Source organism: Aspergillus sclerotioniger, assembly GCF_003184525.1.
Source record: "Aspergillus sclerotioniger CBS 115572 chromosome Unknown BO94scaffold_20, whole genome shotgun sequence".
NCBI classification, from domain to species: domain Eukaryota; kingdom Fungi; phylum Ascomycota; class Eurotiomycetes; order Eurotiales; family Aspergillaceae; genus Aspergillus; species Aspergillus sclerotioniger.
In genome coordinates this window covers 286,848-305,813 of record NW_020291010.1, presented here as the reverse complement: position 1 = coordinate 305,813, position 18,966 = coordinate 286,848, and the positions used below count along the sequence as shown (strand labels likewise).

Below are 18,966 nucleotides of genomic sequence, written 5' to 3'. Positions count from 1 at the left end.
GATGCCAAGTGTAAGCGTAAACAGTAGACAGTAGAGAAAGGTGCATGAATCATGAGATGGAGCCAAGGTGAGGCAGGAAGAGACTACGATCGACGGCGCGGGCGACGGCGCCGCCGCCTTGGGGGACGCTAGCCCCGGAATCGACAATCCTCCACAGGCTCGGGATTTGGACTGACTTGGATTCTCCTCTCCTCAGTAGTATTTATCCCACATATTCCTACGCAGGTCTCTGGAGTATGGGGTGCAAGTAAATTTACCATTCTGCTCTCGATAATCAAGTAACGGCACTATGGGATTAAGCGAGTGACAGGCAAAGATCAAAGAAAGAGTGATAGGCGAATGAAATAGAAAGGAAAACACTAGAAAGCAAAACTGAGAAAGTACTAGTTGAAACGACCATGATTCCATTCCTTACTCCCGCAGCGCCACTCCTCTGATGTAAACATCATCGTTTGCATTAAAGCCCACCTGACCGGTAATCGCGGATTCATCCGCACGCTGCCCCTTGATCATGATGCGTTTCGAAAACATCACCGACGCATGGTACTCCGGAACATGGATCTGTGTGGTAACCCCTTCCTCTTGATACTCGCTGTATGTGGAAGAAGTGGTCCGAGTGAACTAGTAATTCAGAGCGACTTCCAATTTCACGGCAACGCCACCACCAGCCGACAGCGTGATACCAGAGCTGTGGACCAGCTCAGTTGACTGCGCACTGCTGGCGCCGGTTTTCAATGTCTTGGATCTTTCAATCCAGCCGGCCATGTCATTGACCCAAGACTCTTCGACGTACCATGCAATGGATCTGCTCGCCGTGCAAAACGGGTTGCTGATAAGTTGGAGGCTCCGTGGGTCGGTATCATCATGAAAGGAGGTAAAGGGCAGGATGACCGCACACTGGTCGGTCCATGTATAGGTCGTGCCGACGCTTGGAATCTTGTCGACAGTAATTATTGGTGCTGACTGCGTAAAGTCGACGAAGTCCTTGGGAACTTTAAGGGTCGGAACCACTGCATACCCCAAGTCGGGGGCAATGTCATGTTGTGCATTGGCCCGGAACGTGCCAGCCACCACCGGGAGAAATTCAGACCCGTTGACCCCTTTGGTATAAGGGAACACTTTCCAGATGGAAACGTCGGAATCGGCTTTGGACTTCTTGTCGTCCCAGATGCTTTCCTCGGCGTACTGGCCATCGACTGCAAGATCAGACCGCAGGCACGCACCACACCGTACTGGTTGAAGGTTTAGACCAACCCGACTGGACAACATCCCCCATTGATGTATAGCCAACCGGTGCTATAAGCCGCCAGAAAGAACCATCTGCGTCGGCCCCGTTGCCCTTGTCGGTCCAAACCAGGGTATAGCCAGTGGGCGCTTTCACGGGGGGGTTTGTGGAGCTGGTGGATTTGGCTCCGACTAAGAACGCCGCACGCTTGCCATTAAGAGCAGAATGGTTTCCGACAGCCATACTGCCCAGAGGGCGCAAGGTGCCTTGCGGGATGGGGTTCCAAAATCCCCCGTCCCTACTGGCACTACTACCCTTGTCGTTCCAAATGGCATCCAAAGCTAAAGTCACGGTGACGACTAATTCGCCATACTCATAAGTTTTGTTCGGCATCCTGAATTGAAACGGCGTGAAGAGTACAAGTGCAGGGGATTAATGAAACTAGGACTGAGATAGGAAACGCGGAGCTTGGATGATGTAAACATGGGGGATGTTATCTGGATTTTTGAGTCTGACCGACTACTAGGATACATTCTGATGGGGTTATTCCGCCACTCGACTCTAACCAATAAATTATCATAATTATCATGTGAATGCAGCGCCTGGACCTAATGGGGGCGCTACCAGGAATCCCCGCAACATCGGGATTTGCTTTCAGCGGACTTACTCAGTGCTAGACAGAGTGACAGGCACCAGTCAGTCTAGTGGGGCCGTGGATAGCTGATGATCGGACCCGGATATATATTCCCTACCGATAACGGAATCATCTTCCACAAGTTATAGTACGACTCAATTATATGTTGCCACCGAATGCTTGGCTTATAGACCCCAGACCAATGAATCTGTGTCAGAATACCTAGCGGGACACCGTCGGACAGAACTAACTTGATTCTGCTGAGCAAAAATCTACGAGCACCCTCACCTACCCTACTGGTTCTAGTAGTCCGAGAAGCAACATAGTGCCGTCGGAGAGAGATAGGTGCGAGAAGACGTGGAATGGCCAATGCCACCCAACCCATTTTTACCTCCTTAATCGCTGCCATAAATTCCTATCTCTAGCGACTTCAGCTGAGATAGATTGCCACCCTCACGATCCAGGCCGACGCGACCGACCCAAACACATTGTCCCATGGATTAATCTTCCCCAAATCCGAGACCAGAGCAAGGTAACTTAGTGAAATGGCTTTTCTGTCATTCATCGTGTTTATTTAGTAATCACTTAATCGTTGAGACTGTGCCTATACCATTTTAAAGTGAATCCAATCTCCTCAGGCTCACCTGAAGAAAGCACACGAAGCAGCCCCCGTCTCTCCAGGTTCTGGCAAAACTCCCTTTTAGAAAGAAATTCCTCCCCAAAGTAGTCTCGATCCATGCTATCATGATTGTCACCATTGGTTCGCTCAGTTATCTCGCCGCGAAACCTCGATAATAATCTCCACCACACTCTGAAGCCATAACATACCCCGTCAATTATGCGACCCATCACCATTCGCCATCCATTGATTATTGTTTTGGAAAAGATTGCCATTCTGCCGCTTTCCCTTCTGCTTTCGTTACGTTCCATCACATCGGTTCGTTCGCTTAACAGTGTCTTCGTATGCGCAGCTAATTCCGAAACTTCAACATATTGATTATGCCAACATCTGTCAATGATATCGTCAATCAATGGATCACCATTCAATTTTGGGAACTCCATGTTCTGTAGTAACTCTACCACCCTGGGACCATGCTCGTGCGGATCTTCGTCAAGACACCGATCTCCATAAACCTCGAACCCGTAGTTTATCAGATAGTACAAGGAACCGAGGGCGAATTGTTCTGTTCGAGGGCCAAGGAATCCAAATGTCCCACATTCTCCTTGATCAGACTCATTGTTATTGAGTAGTCGGCCATACGGAGCCAGGCATGCTTCGTAATGTGTTCCAATTTGTGCTGTACAGTCAAAATCAGATAGCTTTAGTCGATCGCGGTCGAGCAGAATGTTCTCAGGTCGTAAGTCGCCATGAGCGACATTGAGAGATTCCAGGAATGCAACAGCTTGAGCAAGATCATTCATCCATTCTTTTCGTAGAGATAGAGGTTCTAATTTGTTCACGGTGGTAACTGCCATAGTTTGTTGGTCCCGGGTATGATTGTTTTGTATTCTAGAGGAAAGGGACATATCTAAGAGGCAATTCAGTATGTACTCTGTACTCATTAACTTTAAACAAGGGTTGTACCTCTCATGTACTCAAGAAAGATACCACTAGGAGAAAAGCAAAAACATTGCACAATAGAGGAACAAGGCGGATTCTGCGAGAATATTTGATATATCTCAAGTTCTTTATTGAATTGTTGTCTCTCAAATTCTCCAGGCTTCGGCACTTTCACCACGATACGAGAATGGACCTCATAAACGAAAGAGATTCCTCCGCCCCAAATCCAGTGCACACCAGGGAACTGGTGTTGGATGTCCATGGCTGAAAAGTATGACGGGGGGAGAGACACGGTAATTGAAGAAGGAGAAAAAAAAAGGTGGAAGAGGGTTTTCAGAGAAAAGTATGTACTGATTGGGCGTAAGCGACATAATCAATTATGGTTGGTTCGATAGGCTACTCAATCATTACTGCCTCTTGTGTCACCACAGGCTGGGGAATTACCCGCATGGAGCGACCAAGTTTGCTAGGAGACTGCCTACTGGTATCTTTCCACTAGTGGAGATTGAATCTTGGTACGAACGGAGGAACTATGTAGGTGAAGTATTTTTTATTTGGAGATTCACTTGTAAGATTTTGGAAGATACTTTAATAGTACATGCAACGAGGTGTAGATACGATTCACCAGATTATGTGGAGACTATTCAACATCACCGATCCCAAACAACACTAAGCCCTTTTCCAAACCCCATTCACCTTCACATAAGTACCATTGGCAATACAGTCCGGGCATGGCGTCCTTTTGGTTGTCTTGCCAAGGTACTCTGTCTTCTGGATGATGCCGCAATTCTTACATCCATTTAGTTCCATGAGCTTCCCGGGGGAACCAACTCGATGTTTGCATAGGTGCTCGGTTGTTTCAATAAGCTTCCGACACATGATGTATCTAAGTTTTATTCCTATCAGCTGGGGGCTTTTTCAGCAATGATTATTGATACTCACTCGGTGTTAGGATAGTAATGTTGAGTTGAGATAAATTCCCCGTCGCGAATTGTCGACGGGGTCAAAGGAACGTAGTTGTCATTCAGAACTGACTTCGAAGCTCAATTGAGATGGCAAAAAATCATGAAGGAACTTGCACCTACTTATAGACTTGTCAGGAGGCTTGATTTCTCACGAGATGTCCCGGTTAGATATTCGCGTTCGTCAGGAATTGAGCAAGACAGCTCGCATGTTGGCAACTTCCTTCAATCAAGCAGCGCACGGTCAATTCAGTACGTGCCGTCATATCTAATATCTCAGATGGTAAATCCTAGAGATGCTCTAGTACACATTAGATTGGTGGGCCGAGTTGATGTGCGGCAGCATCCGGAATTTCAATGGCTAAACTAGGGTCTTTACGATGAAGAAATTTGATATGATTAACCGCTGAACTGAACCGGTTGCTAATATAGCTAGGGCATGAAGAGGGAGGGCTCTACGAGGCTAGCTCAGAAAGAGACAGACAAAGTGATTGGCAAGAGGTCACACCTAATGCGTTAGTAGGTCTAATCATATTGCAGCCTGATATGCCCACCAGCATGCGAGGTTGGTTGATACCTGATAAGCAAGACATACTTGGAGTCGTAGCTAGCCTTGAATCAGCTTGGTCACACTATGAAACACTTGTTCACTCAGCCATGTATTTGACCGATGAGAAAAATGTCCGGGCAACATCCATCCAAGCATACTCGTCATAACTACAGCTACAAGTTGTACGATGCAAAATATGTAGGCAAATGATATAATCATGGCAAGATGGCCGAGTTGGTCTAAGGCGTCAGGTTAAGGTCCACCTTAATATCCAGCTTTCAAGCTTCCTGATCATCGTTTGATGGCGTGGGTTCGAATCCCACTCTTGTCATTTCCTTTTCTTTTTTACCAACACATCCGTGCTTGTGATATGCTTAGCTGTGTTCATGGTTTGTTTGATGGTTTTTTTTTATTTTCTTCTCAATAATTCGAGGGTGCTTCATAGTTTCAGCGTCATCCCCTTATCTACCCCTATCCTCTTCGGTTGGGCTCGAGGCTTGTCTTTGTATCTTGTTGCACACCACCAATCATTTCGATATATCTTTCTTGCGCCGCGTTATTAAAGCCGCCAATATATATATATACCCATGGATCACTGAAAAGTGGAACCAGGTTATTCCTATCGTTCAGCAGAAGCTACATCGTCGGGTCTATCAGGAGCGAATAAGTTCACCTACCAGCAGCCTAAAACACCCTGCTAGGAAGAAAGGAAAATCAGGATACCGCTAGAAGCTATAGTTGATCTCTATTAGATATCCCGCCGACAAGATGCTATTTTAGGAATTGCTTCGTCATCAAAATATACTTTGGTAAGCAATCTTTCACCTAACGCAATCGAGCTGACCCCTCAGCCTACTCACTGCGACATGTTCGTAATTCCCACCCAGAGATTTCGGACTGTCATGCAGTGTAATTTCTACATGTTTGTTCTCCCCATCTACGATCTCTGCGTGCCTCTTGTCTTCACCTTCCTGACAGTATCCGACGTATTCCAGCTGACTCAATTTACTCCCTCTGACAAGACCCGATGTTAGCTAGTATCCGATCATAATCTAGAAATTTCAGAAACATAGTACCACGTCGGGAAAAGGCCGTGATTTAGCCCGGTGCATGCGGCTGTCACCGGATGCAAACAAGCCCAACCCACCAGTTCACGTGGTACAAAAACTCACAGTCACCTCTTCCAGGAACCGTACCTCAAATAAACCTCAATCTTAATTCAATCTTATCCATAATCCAATAATGAATCATCGAGTTTACCAGGAGAGCATTGCCCACTGGGGTGGCTATCAGGACGAATTCCCCAGAAACAGAGACGAGGTCCTTGCCAATCTAACCAAGTGGTACAGTGAAGGACGACCGCTGCTCACCAAAGACGCGCTTCGAAATGTGCAAGAGCAGCTCAACAAACCGCTCCAGGAAGGGGATAAGGTCTGGACCATTGGATATGATGGGGTGAAAGTGGGATGGGAAGGGTCGGTAAAGTTGAGCCAGCTGTCAGATGAGGAGGAATATATGGATGGTCTGGAATATTATGTTGTGTGAGTTCTCACCCACCCTGTGACTTGTTTAGTATTGACTGGTAGCCTTTTCCCGAGTGGTAGATCCGCACACATGTTCTATCATCCCTTTTGCTCCCTCAAACGCAATGTGAAATATTATGGAGATACAGACTCCGCCTACTCCAGCCTATCCGTGATGCATTTGTTGGGACAACGGGACATTGTCACAAAACTTCCGCCTGTTTGTCCTTCATATACCACGGAGGAGAGTCGTGATGTGTTGCAACGCTCGATCCGGGCCTGGGAGGTGAGCGAGACTTGTTCTCATTTAAAGAACACGTTGAGTTCCGTTCTGTCCAGACACCCGATCGACAAGATCGTTGGATTTTCATGTTCCTCAATCTCCCGGTCAGGATGCGAGGACAGAGATCTCAGATACGGCATTCAGCATGCGCTGTTGTTGACAGTGAGAAGCCTCCTCGAGAGAACAACCGGATGCACTACCGAGCATGAGGTGTCGTGTTATATCCAGGATCCGGCATACAACGACGTCGACAAGACAGTCTTTCAAGAGCAAGGAATGCAAGTCGTGGACGATCCTCAGGGATTCCTAGAAGTCGACGAGTCATCAATAATTTTCAGCTGCGCATCAAACGTGGCTGTAAAGGAGATGATCACCGAGCTTGCCAGACCAGCAATCATCATCTGGGATAAGGTGGAGGAGAGTCAGATCGCGACTGGTGATGAAGATCAGGATGCTTTCGATAGTTCCACAGACCCAATCAGTCCCAGGGTGTTTGATATGATCAGCAACTGCTACGACAGTTACACGTTTCTACCTGATTTGAACTTTACCGAGATGGCAGTTTATGTTCGCAAATAGCGCAATTTGTATCTCCTAACAACCAAGCCAGACAGAATCTGAACCAGAAGAAGTAATGCATCCATCTTACCCTAAATCGCCCAGATAAAGAGAATCACTTCCTCACTAACAAACATCCCCTCACCCCCCACCCCAATACCACCATGAAACCAGCTCCATCATCCCCCTCACCAATCCTACCTTCTCCCCCCACCAACCCCCAACCCCCCATCCCACTCAACCTCTCCAACACCCTAACCACCCACCCCTGACATTTCTTCCTCACCTCCCTTCGACTCCTCGCCCTGGGCGGCTTTTCCTCCCTCGCAACCCTCCCCACCACCTCCCCCATTCCCTCCCACTCTAACTCCCCCAAGACAAAAACATCCACTTCGCCCTCAAACACCTCCAACCCGACCTTCCCCTCCGACGGCTCATACACCATAAACTCCGCATCCTCTTTAACTTGGAACACATACCCCGGCGCATTCTCCGCGGCGAGGAAAAGTGCCCAGTGGTGGGGTTCGCCTGGTCCTTGGGCTTGTTTTATTAGGGGGAGGTAGATGGGGGGTTTGGATGCAGGAGGAGGAGGAGGAGGGGGAGGGGTCTCGGGGTGGTAGGGGAGCCATTCTTTGGTGCCTTTTAGACGGTGGTAGTGGGTGTAGTTGATTGTGGTTAGTTCGCGGTTTAGGAGGGTGGTTATTTTTGGTCCTGGTGATGATGGTGGTGATGGGGAGAGGGACATTCTTGTTCTTTTTCTTTGGGGGATTGGATAGTATTGTATTGATGGTGACTGATGCTTGGAAGATAAAATTGGCAATGTTGGAGATACTGTGTAAGAGTATGTATGCATATAAGTAAGCGCGGGGTTGTCGCTTGTGGCTGTGAGGCTGAGGCTGAGGCTGTCAGCACCTTCACGTGCAATCTATATCAGAGTCCAGTTAATTTGTATACTTCGGGAAAGGATGATACCCGATTCATAAAGTAAATAATTCGCCACATTCCAACAACAGCATTAGTGGTGTAACGGTAACATTCAACCCTTCCATGATCCGAGCCGTGAGGTAAAGGTTGAGAGCAAGGTTGGGCCCTGGGTTCGACTCCCAGCTAATGCATTTTGTCTTTTTGACGTCATTCCTTTTCAACTTGACTTGGATTGTATTTTTGTCATGTTACGTTGTGTTTTTTTGTTGTCTTTGGTGATTGAGAGATCTTCTTCTGTTTGGCATGGTTCAAATATACCTAACGTAACAAGTCTTAATTGTCATTCTCCATCCCGGTCCGAAGTGTTCAGAACATCCTGTTTCTCTAAGAATTTGTCCAGCTCTACCTCGTCATCTGGTAATGATCCAGCCAACACTGCAAAATTGGGATACAGGCTACTGATTCCCTTACCACCCTTTGGCTCCCAGATTTCCTTTTCGAAGTCTATGAAAAGCGCAGCAGTCTCCGCGGGCAAATCGACCCCCATCTTTCTTGCTGTGACCTGAATGGCTCGTAATGTGCCTTTTGCAATAGGCCAGCGCCGTGAAGCCACTTTCGCCGCTACAGCGAGAGTAGTAAACGCCTCCTGATTTACAGGCACATCGAGTCCCCCAAGAAGAGTGAACATGGACACCGTAATCCACTGTATATGGCTAGCAGGAAAAATATCAATCCCCCATAAGGTTCGGTGCACCTCCATCAAGCCGGCAATCTGTCGTGCAGACGATAGAGCCACCTCTTCTGGATGCCGATCCGGGCTCGACCATTGGCTTTCACATCCGTATGCTGCTGCCCCGGCAAGTTCCGATATGGTGATACAAATATCATGGTAATACATACTGTGCAACCGCGTTAGATCAAACTACCGACATTAGCAATTTCCGGGCGCGACCTACTGAAGACATAACACGTGAGGAAGCATCACACGCCCAGATTCAATCCTTAAACACGGTTGGAGTGTCCTCTCCCACTCCACTAGGAGCGTACGGACCTTTCCCTCCATGTTATGAACCTCGTCGCGTGAAGGTTTCGTAAAGCCATCGAAGAGTAATGTGCACCACACGTCGACGATGGTTGTCAGTTCAGACAGGCTGTTGAAATAGCACATGAAATGCCCTTGAAGGCCATCGCCTCCATGGGGATAATGGTGCCATAGCGGATCATTATCGTTGTGGGTGCTCGGCGGGCACGGACAGCTGGGCTTCTCAATCAATGGCGGCCGTTGGTAAGCGAACGCCTGTGCACTAGTCACGGTTAACTTTGTCTCACGGCTTCACTGGCCCGTCATACATTGTCGTGGTATACAGTCCCCACAGTGTAACCCCCATGGCCCGTTCTATTTCAGACTTCTCCGTGAGGGAGCTATATGATATCGAGGGAAGTGTGCGCTCGAGCTCCTTTGCGGCAAATGCGAGCTGGCCCTGGTATATCCAGCCCCGTCGATCTTTGCCCATGAAGCATGCACTACCGCCATCATCAGCACCTGTAAACCATCATGAGTCAAAGAGCGATGGCAATTACCAGGTTGATAACACCGCTAACCCTTGTACCGTGGCTATTGTGGTATGCCCGTCTTCTTGTTCGAAACATCTCTTTGCCTCGTAGTAAAAATGTGTGCCTCTCGTGGACAGATCACTCGGGACTTCGTATGCTTCTGCGTAATCGGAGTATGCCTGTGCCGTTGCATCAAGATCGAGTCAACAGACGGATTCAAGACGGTGGACGTGAATTAAGATCAGGGATCGATAACTTACACAGGCATCCGCCAGAATGGCGTTGACTAAAAAAGGAGAACAAAACTGGGATTTGAGCTTTGCTGCCTTCATATCGCGTATGAATAGGTCGCGATCGATGCAAGGAAAGCAGGCATGACGCCACGTGAAGTATAATGAGATGAGATGCGACACAAAGTCATCATCGTCCGTCACTCTGGTCCAAGGTTTTGCGGGTACACGAAAGACGGGCTGATCGGCCAGTCGCTTGGGGTTGAGGACTCTGCGAGGGATCTTAAAGATGGACTCGTCTGACATTTGAACCTCATCGTCCTCTACCGTAGAGCCGAGGGTATTGGCAATTTGCAGCTGGTCATCAACGAACAGTTGCAGCTCCTCCAAGGAGGCATTACTCCGGATTAACTGTAGCAGGGAGCGCGTCCGCGTAAGGCCACTACTCCGCAAGCTGTCCAGGATCCGCGTCAAGACATCGCGGTCTCCCTCCAAACTGTCGATCTTTCGCTTGATGTTAATCTTTCGGCGAGAGTCCGTGGCTTCGTCGATGCTACAGGGAAGATCGCGACTGGCACACCAATCGCATGGTGCGGTTCCGCTGCACTGGAAGATAGATCAAGTCAACCTGTGCACGGTGATAAAATGACTGTTAAGCAAATGCGAGAACAAACCCTTGCCTTTCGGGCTCGGCAATTTGAACATGCAGTGGAAACCTTCCTCTGCGGGGGAAGGGAGGACAAAGGTGGCGGCACAGGGTCCTTGGAGGCTGCAGGGGCCAGGAGACGTTGCTTCCGTTCCGAGGTCATGGATGGGGTCTGTCCCTCTCCTACTTCAGAAGACACGAACAACGTTGCAGGCTCCCGACAGTCCAGGCTGGATAAAACATGATGGAGGGAATGGCGCTTATGAGAGAAAGCAGAGGGGGGAGAGCAGGGAGGAGGGATCCAAATCTGATACTCACCTCACCCGACCCGGCCAAGCGTGGTACCGGTGGGGACGCTAAAATGGAAATCACTCCCAGCGAATCATCGCCGGTGCAGCGGCCAGCGGAAAGCACACCCTGGCCAATGATCTGCCGATCCCACCCGCCCATGACATCTCGTGGCTTCCTCACCATTTCCTCTTGCAGCAACGCCCCGTCCATCCGGGCTGGGAATGATCCAATGCCTCTTGCATCACCGTAATAATCAGCGGGCGCGGGAAGCAAGGAGCTGCCCGCCACCACCCACCCCCGCCCCAACAATTAATTCCAAATCCAGAAACTTTCTAGAAACTCACCCGTTTCGGATCTTCACGATGACCCGATGGTGTGTCACCATCAGCGTGCTATCATACGTCCCTGAAGAAGGTGACGTCAAACTGTGTAAGGATCTGTTGTTTAGGGAGTACTAGGTGATTGATTGATAAGGCTGAAAGACCGGCCAATCAAGGTCAGCGAGAGCACGTGCCGAGTCACCTGACAGCCAACCGGTTTCTTGTTATGGTGCATGAGAATAAACCATGTGATGCAAGGATACATTCCAGCATACAGCCACCCGTTTTCGAGTCCTGTATCATTATTACTTCCTGGGGCTAATCCATGAACGGTCGATGTCAAGCCCAGTCAATATGGTCATCGCATCCTTCTGGAGGGGCAAGATGGTAAGATGAAAATTGGACGGGTCTATAGGTGTTACACTGCTTTATAACGAGCTCGCAAGTCTGTCTAGCAGTAACATGGGGTTGCATTCAGAAACCAAGCACCTGCAGCTGTAGGAATTCATGCAAGGGACGTCCTTGACTCATGGCTTATTTACGACCCTAGCGGGGTGTTCTCCAGAATCGGTGGTGTTCCGCCAAGCACCAAGGGTAAATATTCACTCTGACGAGAGACAGTGAAGGGTTATTACGTGAATAGTAAGCGAGACGCCGTCTGCAGTAGAATATGTTCCTACACTTCGCCGTGTAGAATCCAGAAGGGGGCAGAAAATCGGGTTTAAGCTGCTGATGATGATGGGAGCACCTGTCTCTGTGGTGGTCTCTGTTGCATCTGATATTACGGGGTAAGAGAGCAATGCAAGGCACCGCCCAAAACATGGCATTGTTTCAGGTATCCACTATTTTTTTGGTCTTTCCCCCAATGTTAACTGTAATCAGTTCCTCCCTGGCACCAAGTGGAGCAGATGCTGAGCGCACAATAATCAAATATAAGGTACTGCGATATATCTCCATTGGTCGCAGTGCCTCTGGTACGCTATCAGCACACCAGAGAAAACATTTCGAGAATGGAGTTCGGGTGACTTATCCTGTTTCCAACACATTTGACGAGACCGCCGATAGCTGTACACCACCATTCTTGGAGCATCAGATACCTAGCTGGATAGTGAGCCACGTGGTAAGCCTCAGCCCGCAGATAACGGTATCCTCTTCTTAACAAGTCTTAGTACCCGTGGGGCTTGGGTTTCTGCACGCCTGCAACCCTGTCGGCCGCAGCCAATGGGCCCGGGACAGCGCCTGGGATGCACCCGCCTAGCGGTTTGGTCTGCCCCGGAAGCCACGCGTCGATACAACCCTACTGGGGCCAAACATCAAGAGCCGACGTGACATCACGGCGCAGGCAGATAAGATGGAGGAGCAAAAAGATTGTCCATGAGGCTACATGCCTTTGCAATCTCGCCCCCTACAGCTTTGGGGGCCTATCCTTGGCAATATCCCGGCTTCACCTTCAATCTATCCTATTTTGCAGAATTATTGTCGAAAACCACAGCATCTGTGACGAAATTACAAGAACACTCTCATCGATCAGACGGTATATAAAAGGGCGTATCCTTCTCCGGTCTTGTACTCTCATCAACAGCAACAAGCAACCATCCGACCATCCAATCCAGAATTCACTTTTGCACCGCATCGTGTGGTCATGGATATCTAGTTAGTTTGATTCAGTGGGTGGTTGGTTTGAAACTTGGTTATGTACAGGACATCTTAGTTATTTCGTAATTATGCGGAAATACCTGATTAGGAAAGCGGGTTTACCCAGAGTAGTAAGTCTACGGGTATTGCACTGTGCCGATCGACGGCAATCAAAGGTGTCTAGGGATGCATTCCTATCATTTACAGTAGTATTGTTCCACTACTGACATGGTGACTGGGCCGAACATAAAGCATGACTTATCTTTGTTCTGCAGCTCATCATGAAGTCAAGACGTATTTGAAGACCCAGACCCCAATAAGAACAATGATTCATTCATATAATTTGATACTCTGCGCATCATCAATGTCCAGGCTCTTGTAGTCAATGGTCACCTCGGGGGTGCGGACCGCGCAAATGGTGTAATTTCCCAAGATACGATTACGGAACCCAGCCTCGCAATACTCAAAGTAGTACTGTGGAAGTTAGAGGATGGCGCGGTTGTTAAATTGGAAGTGGAAGCACTTACTAGCCAGCGCCGCCGGTAGGTCTCGATTTCCTTTTCCGACGCATCGGGATATCGGGGGGAAAAATCAGATCGGATATGTTCCCAGTTGGAAATGAAGTTGTTCCTCCAAGCTAGTAAGGTTTTGCCGTAGTGAGGACCGGTGTTGAGAACAGAGGACACTTCCAATGTCCCTTTGCTGCCCCGATGGAGTGCCTCGAAGAGTATACTTGGTGTGGGCAAGTATCCGCCTGGGAAGACGTAGCGATTGATGTAATCACCCACGCGAGGATTGGTCTCGTGAAACTACTAATCTTAGATGGTTAGTTTATATAAACATGGTGGAAGAGCATACTGGGTGTATTTTAGTTATGCCGTCAATGACCATCACGCCGTTTTGAGACTTTAGTAATTGAGATATCACTTCGAAATATTGATCCATATACTCAGGTCCGACGTGTTCAAACATGCCGATTGAGATAATGCAATCATATCCGTTGCCTGGCCGCGGGGCGTTGCGATAGTCGCACAACAGTACACGAACGCGGTCCTGCAGGCCCGCGTCACGGATGCGCTCATCCGTCAAATTCTTTTGCTCTTCTGAGAGTGTCAAACCTGTCGCTCGACAGCCGGTTAGTTGCGCCGCTTCGATAATCAAATCTCCCCATCCGCAACCGACGTCTAATAAGTGGTGGTCGTGTTGCACGCGGGCCTTTCTGATCATATAGTGAACCTTGCGTCGCTGTGCTGTCTGTAGGGATTCCGCAGTATCGTTGGACCAGTGCGCACAGGAATAGTTCATATCTGCAGAGAGAAAGTTGGTAAATAATCCATTTGAGGTGTCATAATGGGATGCGATGTTGATGCGCGCATTGTCGATGTTGTTCGCTGGTCTCCACCACTGGGCTAATCGCTGAGCGAGATGAAACAGTGAGTCACCGGAGTCGAGGGTCGCGCGGTTTTTGATATATAACTGAATGGGTTATACGTTAGCCTGGACCGTTTTCTTCTTTGATGCTGTTTGACAGAGCACCCACGTCGAAGACTTTACTTAGTTGGTCGCATTCCACTTCCTGAAGCATGAAGGCTTCTGCAAATCCCTTTCAGATATTAGTTATGTTGATTAGTTCGGTGTGATGTATTCAAGGTATATACCAGATCGAAGTCTAGGAGGACTTTTCTCCAGAAATTCACATGGGTGACATAGATCACCGCTTTATCGGCATCCTGTATCGCTGGGTCGTTGTACAAGACACTCTTCACTCCATCAACAACATAGATCAGTTTCACAGGGGCTGCAATCTGCCGCAGAGTGTCTTGTACCAAGCGAAGGGCGTAAGATTGGATGGTCTGAGCGATAGTGGTCGGCATTTTGCTCTGTAAAATTACGTTGATGGCGACATCACCTCTCGTACAGCTGGGGCGTCTTCGCCTTTTATATGCGCTTGAAATGCCTCGTATATCAGGGCGATGCATGGCTGTCACATTTCTAGACTTCACTAAGGAACAGGAAATTCGGTGTGCAATGCGCATAGTTCGTATTGCCTGCAAGCCCGGTGGAGCTGACTCGCTCAAGGTCATAGCCGAGGAGGCAAGTCCAATAGAGATGCAGCTGGCCAGTTGATGGCCGTCATCAGCTGACTTGGCGCAGCGGGTGCGCTTAATCGGGACTAGCGCTTATCGGGTCCAAGCGGCCCGAGGGACGGATCCCAAACTTGCTGCGCTCTCTGTTCCACTTCCCCATCTTCATTCTTCACACTGGCTGCTGTCTATTTGGGAGATCTGTCAAAAAAAAAAAAAAAAAAACGGGTGCAATGGTTGACTTGCTCGTGTCACGGACCCGGTGCTTTATCAGTGACTTGGCATTGCAAGTCGCTTAGCTGCACGCTTAGTCCCGTCACTGCTCAGACACGACAACGTTCGATCACTGCTCACAACAAGTCGGAGAAGCTACGGCCTCCTTTGTTCTACCCGAGCTTTGCAGTTGACTGGCCGACTTTAAATAATAAATATGGCATACAAGGTGTCTACCAATGGTAGCTGCAGTCACTGTTTTCTACCCGCCTAGTTGACCAGACCATATCCCCCAATGGCAAGGTTCACGTTTGACGGATTGTGTGACTGAGTTCTATGCAATGGACTCTCTTGGAAATAGTGGAGAAGAGGCTGCATATATCATATCTAAGTTACAGGGAAGAACGCCCCTACCTCGCTCCTGAAACACCAAACACGGACCGATCAATGATCAACCACCACCAACCCGACTACACCTCCCAATCTCCCAGAAATCTCCATCGACTCTTCTCTCCCCATCCAGCCTCTTTCCATCCGTTTGCCTTGGCCGGAAAAGTTTGAATCACGCCATTCAGACCCGTATCATGCGCAAACGCCACAAAGACGTCCTCCAACGCATCGAACTCTTGAAGATGATGAATACTCTGCTCTGCCTCCGTGAGATCATGCGCAAGGCTGCTCCCATCCTCATTTACTTTTATACGATAGAATGGACTGGTCTCATATTTCTCTGGTGTGGGATGGATCGACTCAAATATCTCCCCAGGGCATGGCGTAGACCCCCCGCGTGGATTGGGAGAAATCTGCTTGGGTAGTGGTACGGCTTCCGACGGTCGGAGCTCGCCAGCATGATGAACAGTGTCTGCTCCCATGAGAATGAAGGTGTCGGTGTCAGCGCCATCGGCGCTGGCTGAGGTTGTCCTGGCTAGACCACAGATGTGGCCTACCGCGTGACCGGGGACATCAAGGAGGTAGAATGAACCATCCTTGAAGAAGTCGTGGGCTTTATACCCGCCAATTTGGGCATCGAATTGAGAAGGCTCAAGCTCTATGAGAGACCGTCCGTGGAAGTCAGATTCCAGGAGCAGACCCACGGGATTAGCAGGGTAGGCGGGAAGATGAGCAGCGAGGACCCCCGGGCCAACGATAAGGGATGTCGATCCCGGAAATGTCGAGGGATCGCCGACGTGGTCGAAATGGGTGTGACTGGTACGCTCATCAGCTTCTATCCTTTTGCATAGCAGGGCCACGGAATTTTATTACCTCCAAATGATCGCCTCTATGGTATCCAGCGCGACACCATTCTCTACCAAAATCTCCGCCACATCTTTTCGAACATCGAGGGTGAACGCCCCCGATTTGATGAGTTGATCATACACGGGCTTTGCATAGTTTTGCCAGTCCTTTCGAACCCCCAAGTCAAAGACCACGCGTCGTCCGGTAGGTTTGTGTTCAACGAGAAATGAGTAGGAATTGGCATCCAGGTCCGTTAGCCCCTTTATCTCAGGGGAGATAAAGATGCTTGGTGAGCAATGGATTGCCGATGTTGTGTCGATGATACTGACCTCCACAGTAGTGGAAGAAGGGGGTATGGCTATCGTAGGCGACATTTGATCGTAAAAATATAACATATTCCGAGTCTGAACTACTCCAATCCGGTGGGATATCGCCCGTATTTATTTACCACGACGTACAACCAAGCACAAGTTCATGATGTCGCGTCATCGGATAGTTTCGGCAGTCTCCGAGGTCGGTCTGATTGATAATCATGGATGGAGACTAAATGAGTCATTCGAGCTTGTCTGACACTAACTAGCTGGCCGAGTCTTCCCTAGCCTCCGAGATGTGCCTAGTGCTTAGCGTGATGACGCCTATGTTGACCTAAATGAGGAAGGCTTGCAATCTAGATACTCTTCTGACCACCAACGTCATCGCCAAGCAATGGATACCTGCAGTGTAAGTGATCTCGTTGATGTGCTACCTTTTTGCAATTGAGAGGCTGCCGGACTGCCAACATTTGACTACATGCAATGGAGTAATATGGATGACGCGACGATTTATTTCTGCTATCCGCTACAGCAGGAATCCAGTCCAAATAATCATGCATCCAGGGACTAGGCCGTGAAGTTGAGCGTCCCTATTCTACCATCAAATAATCAGTCAATCTTACGCCCGTCTGCCTGCAGAACAGAAGACAAGCTTTCTTACCTTTGCAAGAATCGAAGCTTGCCCGACACCCATATTTATCCCTATCCACTCCAAGCATTTGGCCAGGTACTCCTGCATCTCCAAGGGGACGATGGAAAGCTGACGCAGCAGGAATATGGGATACATCAATAGCAGCCCCCCGACAGCTCTTCCAGGGGTTTGAATCCTAGACGCGCTCTGCGTATCTCGGAGAAAGTCTGGAAGGCACTCGGTGAGGTGATATGGGATGGAAGAGAGCAGCTCCTTACAGAGGTGATCAGCACCTGTCCTTTCACGAGTATAGTCTTTGTTGTTTTGGAGAATGTCACCGATCTTCATGATGATTTCAATGAGGACACAACGAGCTACACGTGAGATATTCCAGACTCCCGCAACATACTGGTCGAAGTACACGTCGATCGCACCAGGCCAGTGTCCGGGTTCTGGGGACGTTGGAGTCGGACTTGGAGGTATTTGGCCGACTGTGGTGGGCATGAAACCCGCAGGAAGGCGATCTTGCCACTGCGAGAGACGGTGATTGAGGCGAAGGGCCTCTTGCTGAAGGAATCGAAGGGCTTCTGAGTCATCAGCAGGAAGTGGATTCATTTTGTCCCATATGTCACCCATCTCAAGAAGAATGTTGTCCAGCTCGTTGTCAACATGTGGTGCGAAGAAAGATCTCTGGTCGCAGACTGTTAAGATTTTCATGTGGTTTGTTGTTTTGGGGATCTTACCCGACTCATGCCACTGGTGAGCAGTGGGTGACCTAATTTTACAGCCTTCAACAAACCCAGCGGAGAGCTTCCAATCCGCAACATTGCAGCCATTCCACCTGCATGCACGTGGTGGTATCCCCGGTGGGCTTCATCTGCAACAATGATCTGTATATGGTGAGCAAGGTATAAAGCCAGTCAAGCTGGCCCAGAAGCTACAACGAACCTCATACAACCCAAGTAGCATCACCACGGTCAGCATCTCGGAAGATAGCAACGATATGTCAACCCCACCCATCACACGTGCCAGGGAGCTGACCAGTTCATCATAGAGCGTCTCAGCTTTGCGCAACAGACTGGGTCTATGCAGCTTGATGCCATGGCTGGCAAAGGCGACCGCCTTGCAGGCTTTGGCACATTCCGACCAGGGCCCACAACGTACTACCATTGCCTCCAGATCATTGAGAAACCCCCGCGAGATGGTACAATTTGTTGAAGGCACACAGTAATCATGGAAGAATGCGCGCAAAGCTAGCTCTTCAATACCATCGTGCGTCTCTTCCTTGGGGCTCGTATCATCCGGGAGGACATCAGTGCCGGGGGCTGGGACTCGGGCAGGTAAGCTACATTTACGCGCCATTGATTTGGGTGGCTGTGGATATTGGCTCATATCCGGTACCACATGTCGGAAGGTGAGCTTGGTGGTGGCCTGGTCCACGTAGCCTTTGCACGTTCGGTTGGATCTGAGACAACGCATGCACGACTAAAGCATGTTAGTCCGATTCGTACGCGGAGACATGCAGTATGGTTCTTCAGTCAAGGCATTCAGTTTGACTCCCCAACGTACCGGACGACCTTCGTCACACTGTGTTA

The 18,966-nt window shown here is 49.1% G+C and overlaps 7 protein-coding genes and 2 non-coding genes across 9 annotated transcripts; 3 read left to right on the top strand and 6 right to left on the bottom strand.

The window, feature by feature from the left end:
• Positions 1-621: 621 nt before the first annotated feature.
• On the bottom strand, positions 622-1,618 carry BO94DRAFT_547906 (uncharacterized protein; the record flags this gene model as incomplete). The annotated part of the gene is made up of 2 exons (XM_025613359.1): positions 622-1,196; positions 1,234-1,618. The coding sequence occupies 2 exons, from the start codon at positions 1,616-1,618 to the stop codon at positions 622-624; spliced, it is 960 nt and encodes a 319-aa protein (XP_025465701.1).
• Positions 1,619-2,444: 826 nt separating this feature from the next.
• Positions 2,445-3,682, bottom strand: BO94DRAFT_469920 (uncharacterized protein; the record flags this gene model as incomplete). The annotated part of the gene is made up of 2 exons (XM_025608307.1): positions 2,445-3,388; positions 3,445-3,682. 2 exons carry the CDS (start codon positions 3,680-3,682, stop codon positions 2,445-2,447), a joined length of 1,182 nt encoding a protein of 393 aa, XP_025465700.1.
• Positions 3,683-5,151: 1,469 nt separating this feature from the next.
• On the top strand, positions 5,152-5,263 carry BO94DRAFT_t208. Its single transcript has one exon. It is a non-coding gene; the product is annotated as a tRNA-Leu (tRNA).
• Positions 5,264-6,159: 896 nt separating this feature from the next.
• BO94DRAFT_536882 (SRR1 family protein) lies at positions 6,160-7,361 on the top strand. The gene is made up of 2 exons (XM_025612138.1): positions 6,160-6,473; positions 6,537-7,361. The coding sequence occupies exons 1-2, from the start codon at positions 6,175-6,177 to the stop codon at positions 7,315-7,317; spliced, it is 1,080 nt and encodes a 359-aa protein (XP_025465699.1). The 5' UTR covers positions 6,160-6,174; the 3' UTR covers positions 7,318-7,361.
• Positions 7,362-8,308: 947 nt separating this feature from the next.
• BO94DRAFT_t209 lies at positions 8,309-8,411 on the top strand. The gene has a single exon. It is a non-coding gene; the product is annotated as a tRNA-Gly (tRNA).
• A 149-nt stretch (positions 8,412-8,560) lies between these two features.
• On the bottom strand, positions 8,561-10,813 carry BO94DRAFT_558061 (C6 transcription factor; the record flags this gene model as incomplete). Its single annotated transcript, XM_025613978.1, has 6 exons — positions 8,561-9,069; positions 9,184-9,524; positions 9,571-9,744; positions 9,802-9,953; positions 10,035-10,610; positions 10,679-10,813. The coding sequence occupies 6 exons, from the start codon at positions 10,811-10,813 to the stop codon at positions 8,561-8,563; spliced, it is 1,887 nt and encodes a 628-aa protein (XP_025465698.1).
• A 2,322-nt stretch (positions 10,814-13,135) lies between these two features.
• On the bottom strand, positions 13,136-14,937 carry BO94DRAFT_536881 (methyltransferase). The gene is made up of 5 exons (XM_025612137.1): positions 14,555-14,937; positions 14,437-14,499; positions 13,755-14,372; positions 13,424-13,705; positions 13,136-13,370 (listed from the first exon to the last, which is right to left on the bottom strand). Exons 1-5 carry the CDS (start codon positions 14,768-14,770, stop codon positions 13,227-13,229), a joined length of 1,323 nt encoding a protein of 440 aa, XP_025465697.1. The 5' UTR covers positions 14,771-14,937; the 3' UTR covers positions 13,136-13,226.
• A 726-nt stretch (positions 14,938-15,663) lies between these two features.
• On the bottom strand, positions 15,664-16,803 carry BO94DRAFT_558059 (MBL fold metallo-hydrolase; the record flags this gene model as incomplete). Its single annotated transcript, XM_025613977.1, has 2 exons — positions 15,664-16,399; positions 16,457-16,803. The coding sequence occupies 2 exons, from the start codon at positions 16,801-16,803 to the stop codon at positions 15,664-15,666; spliced, it is 1,083 nt and encodes a 360-aa protein (XP_025465696.1).
• Positions 16,804-17,266: 463 nt separating this feature from the next.
• Positions 17,267-18,733, bottom strand: BO94DRAFT_470123 (putative C6 transcription factor; the record flags this gene model as incomplete). The annotated part of the gene is made up of 4 exons (XM_025608317.1): positions 17,267-17,307; positions 17,383-18,072; positions 18,120-18,261; positions 18,320-18,733. 4 exons carry the CDS (start codon positions 18,731-18,733, stop codon positions 17,267-17,269), a joined length of 1,287 nt encoding a protein of 428 aa, XP_025465695.1.
• Between the last annotated feature and the right edge of the window lie 233 nt (positions 18,734-18,966).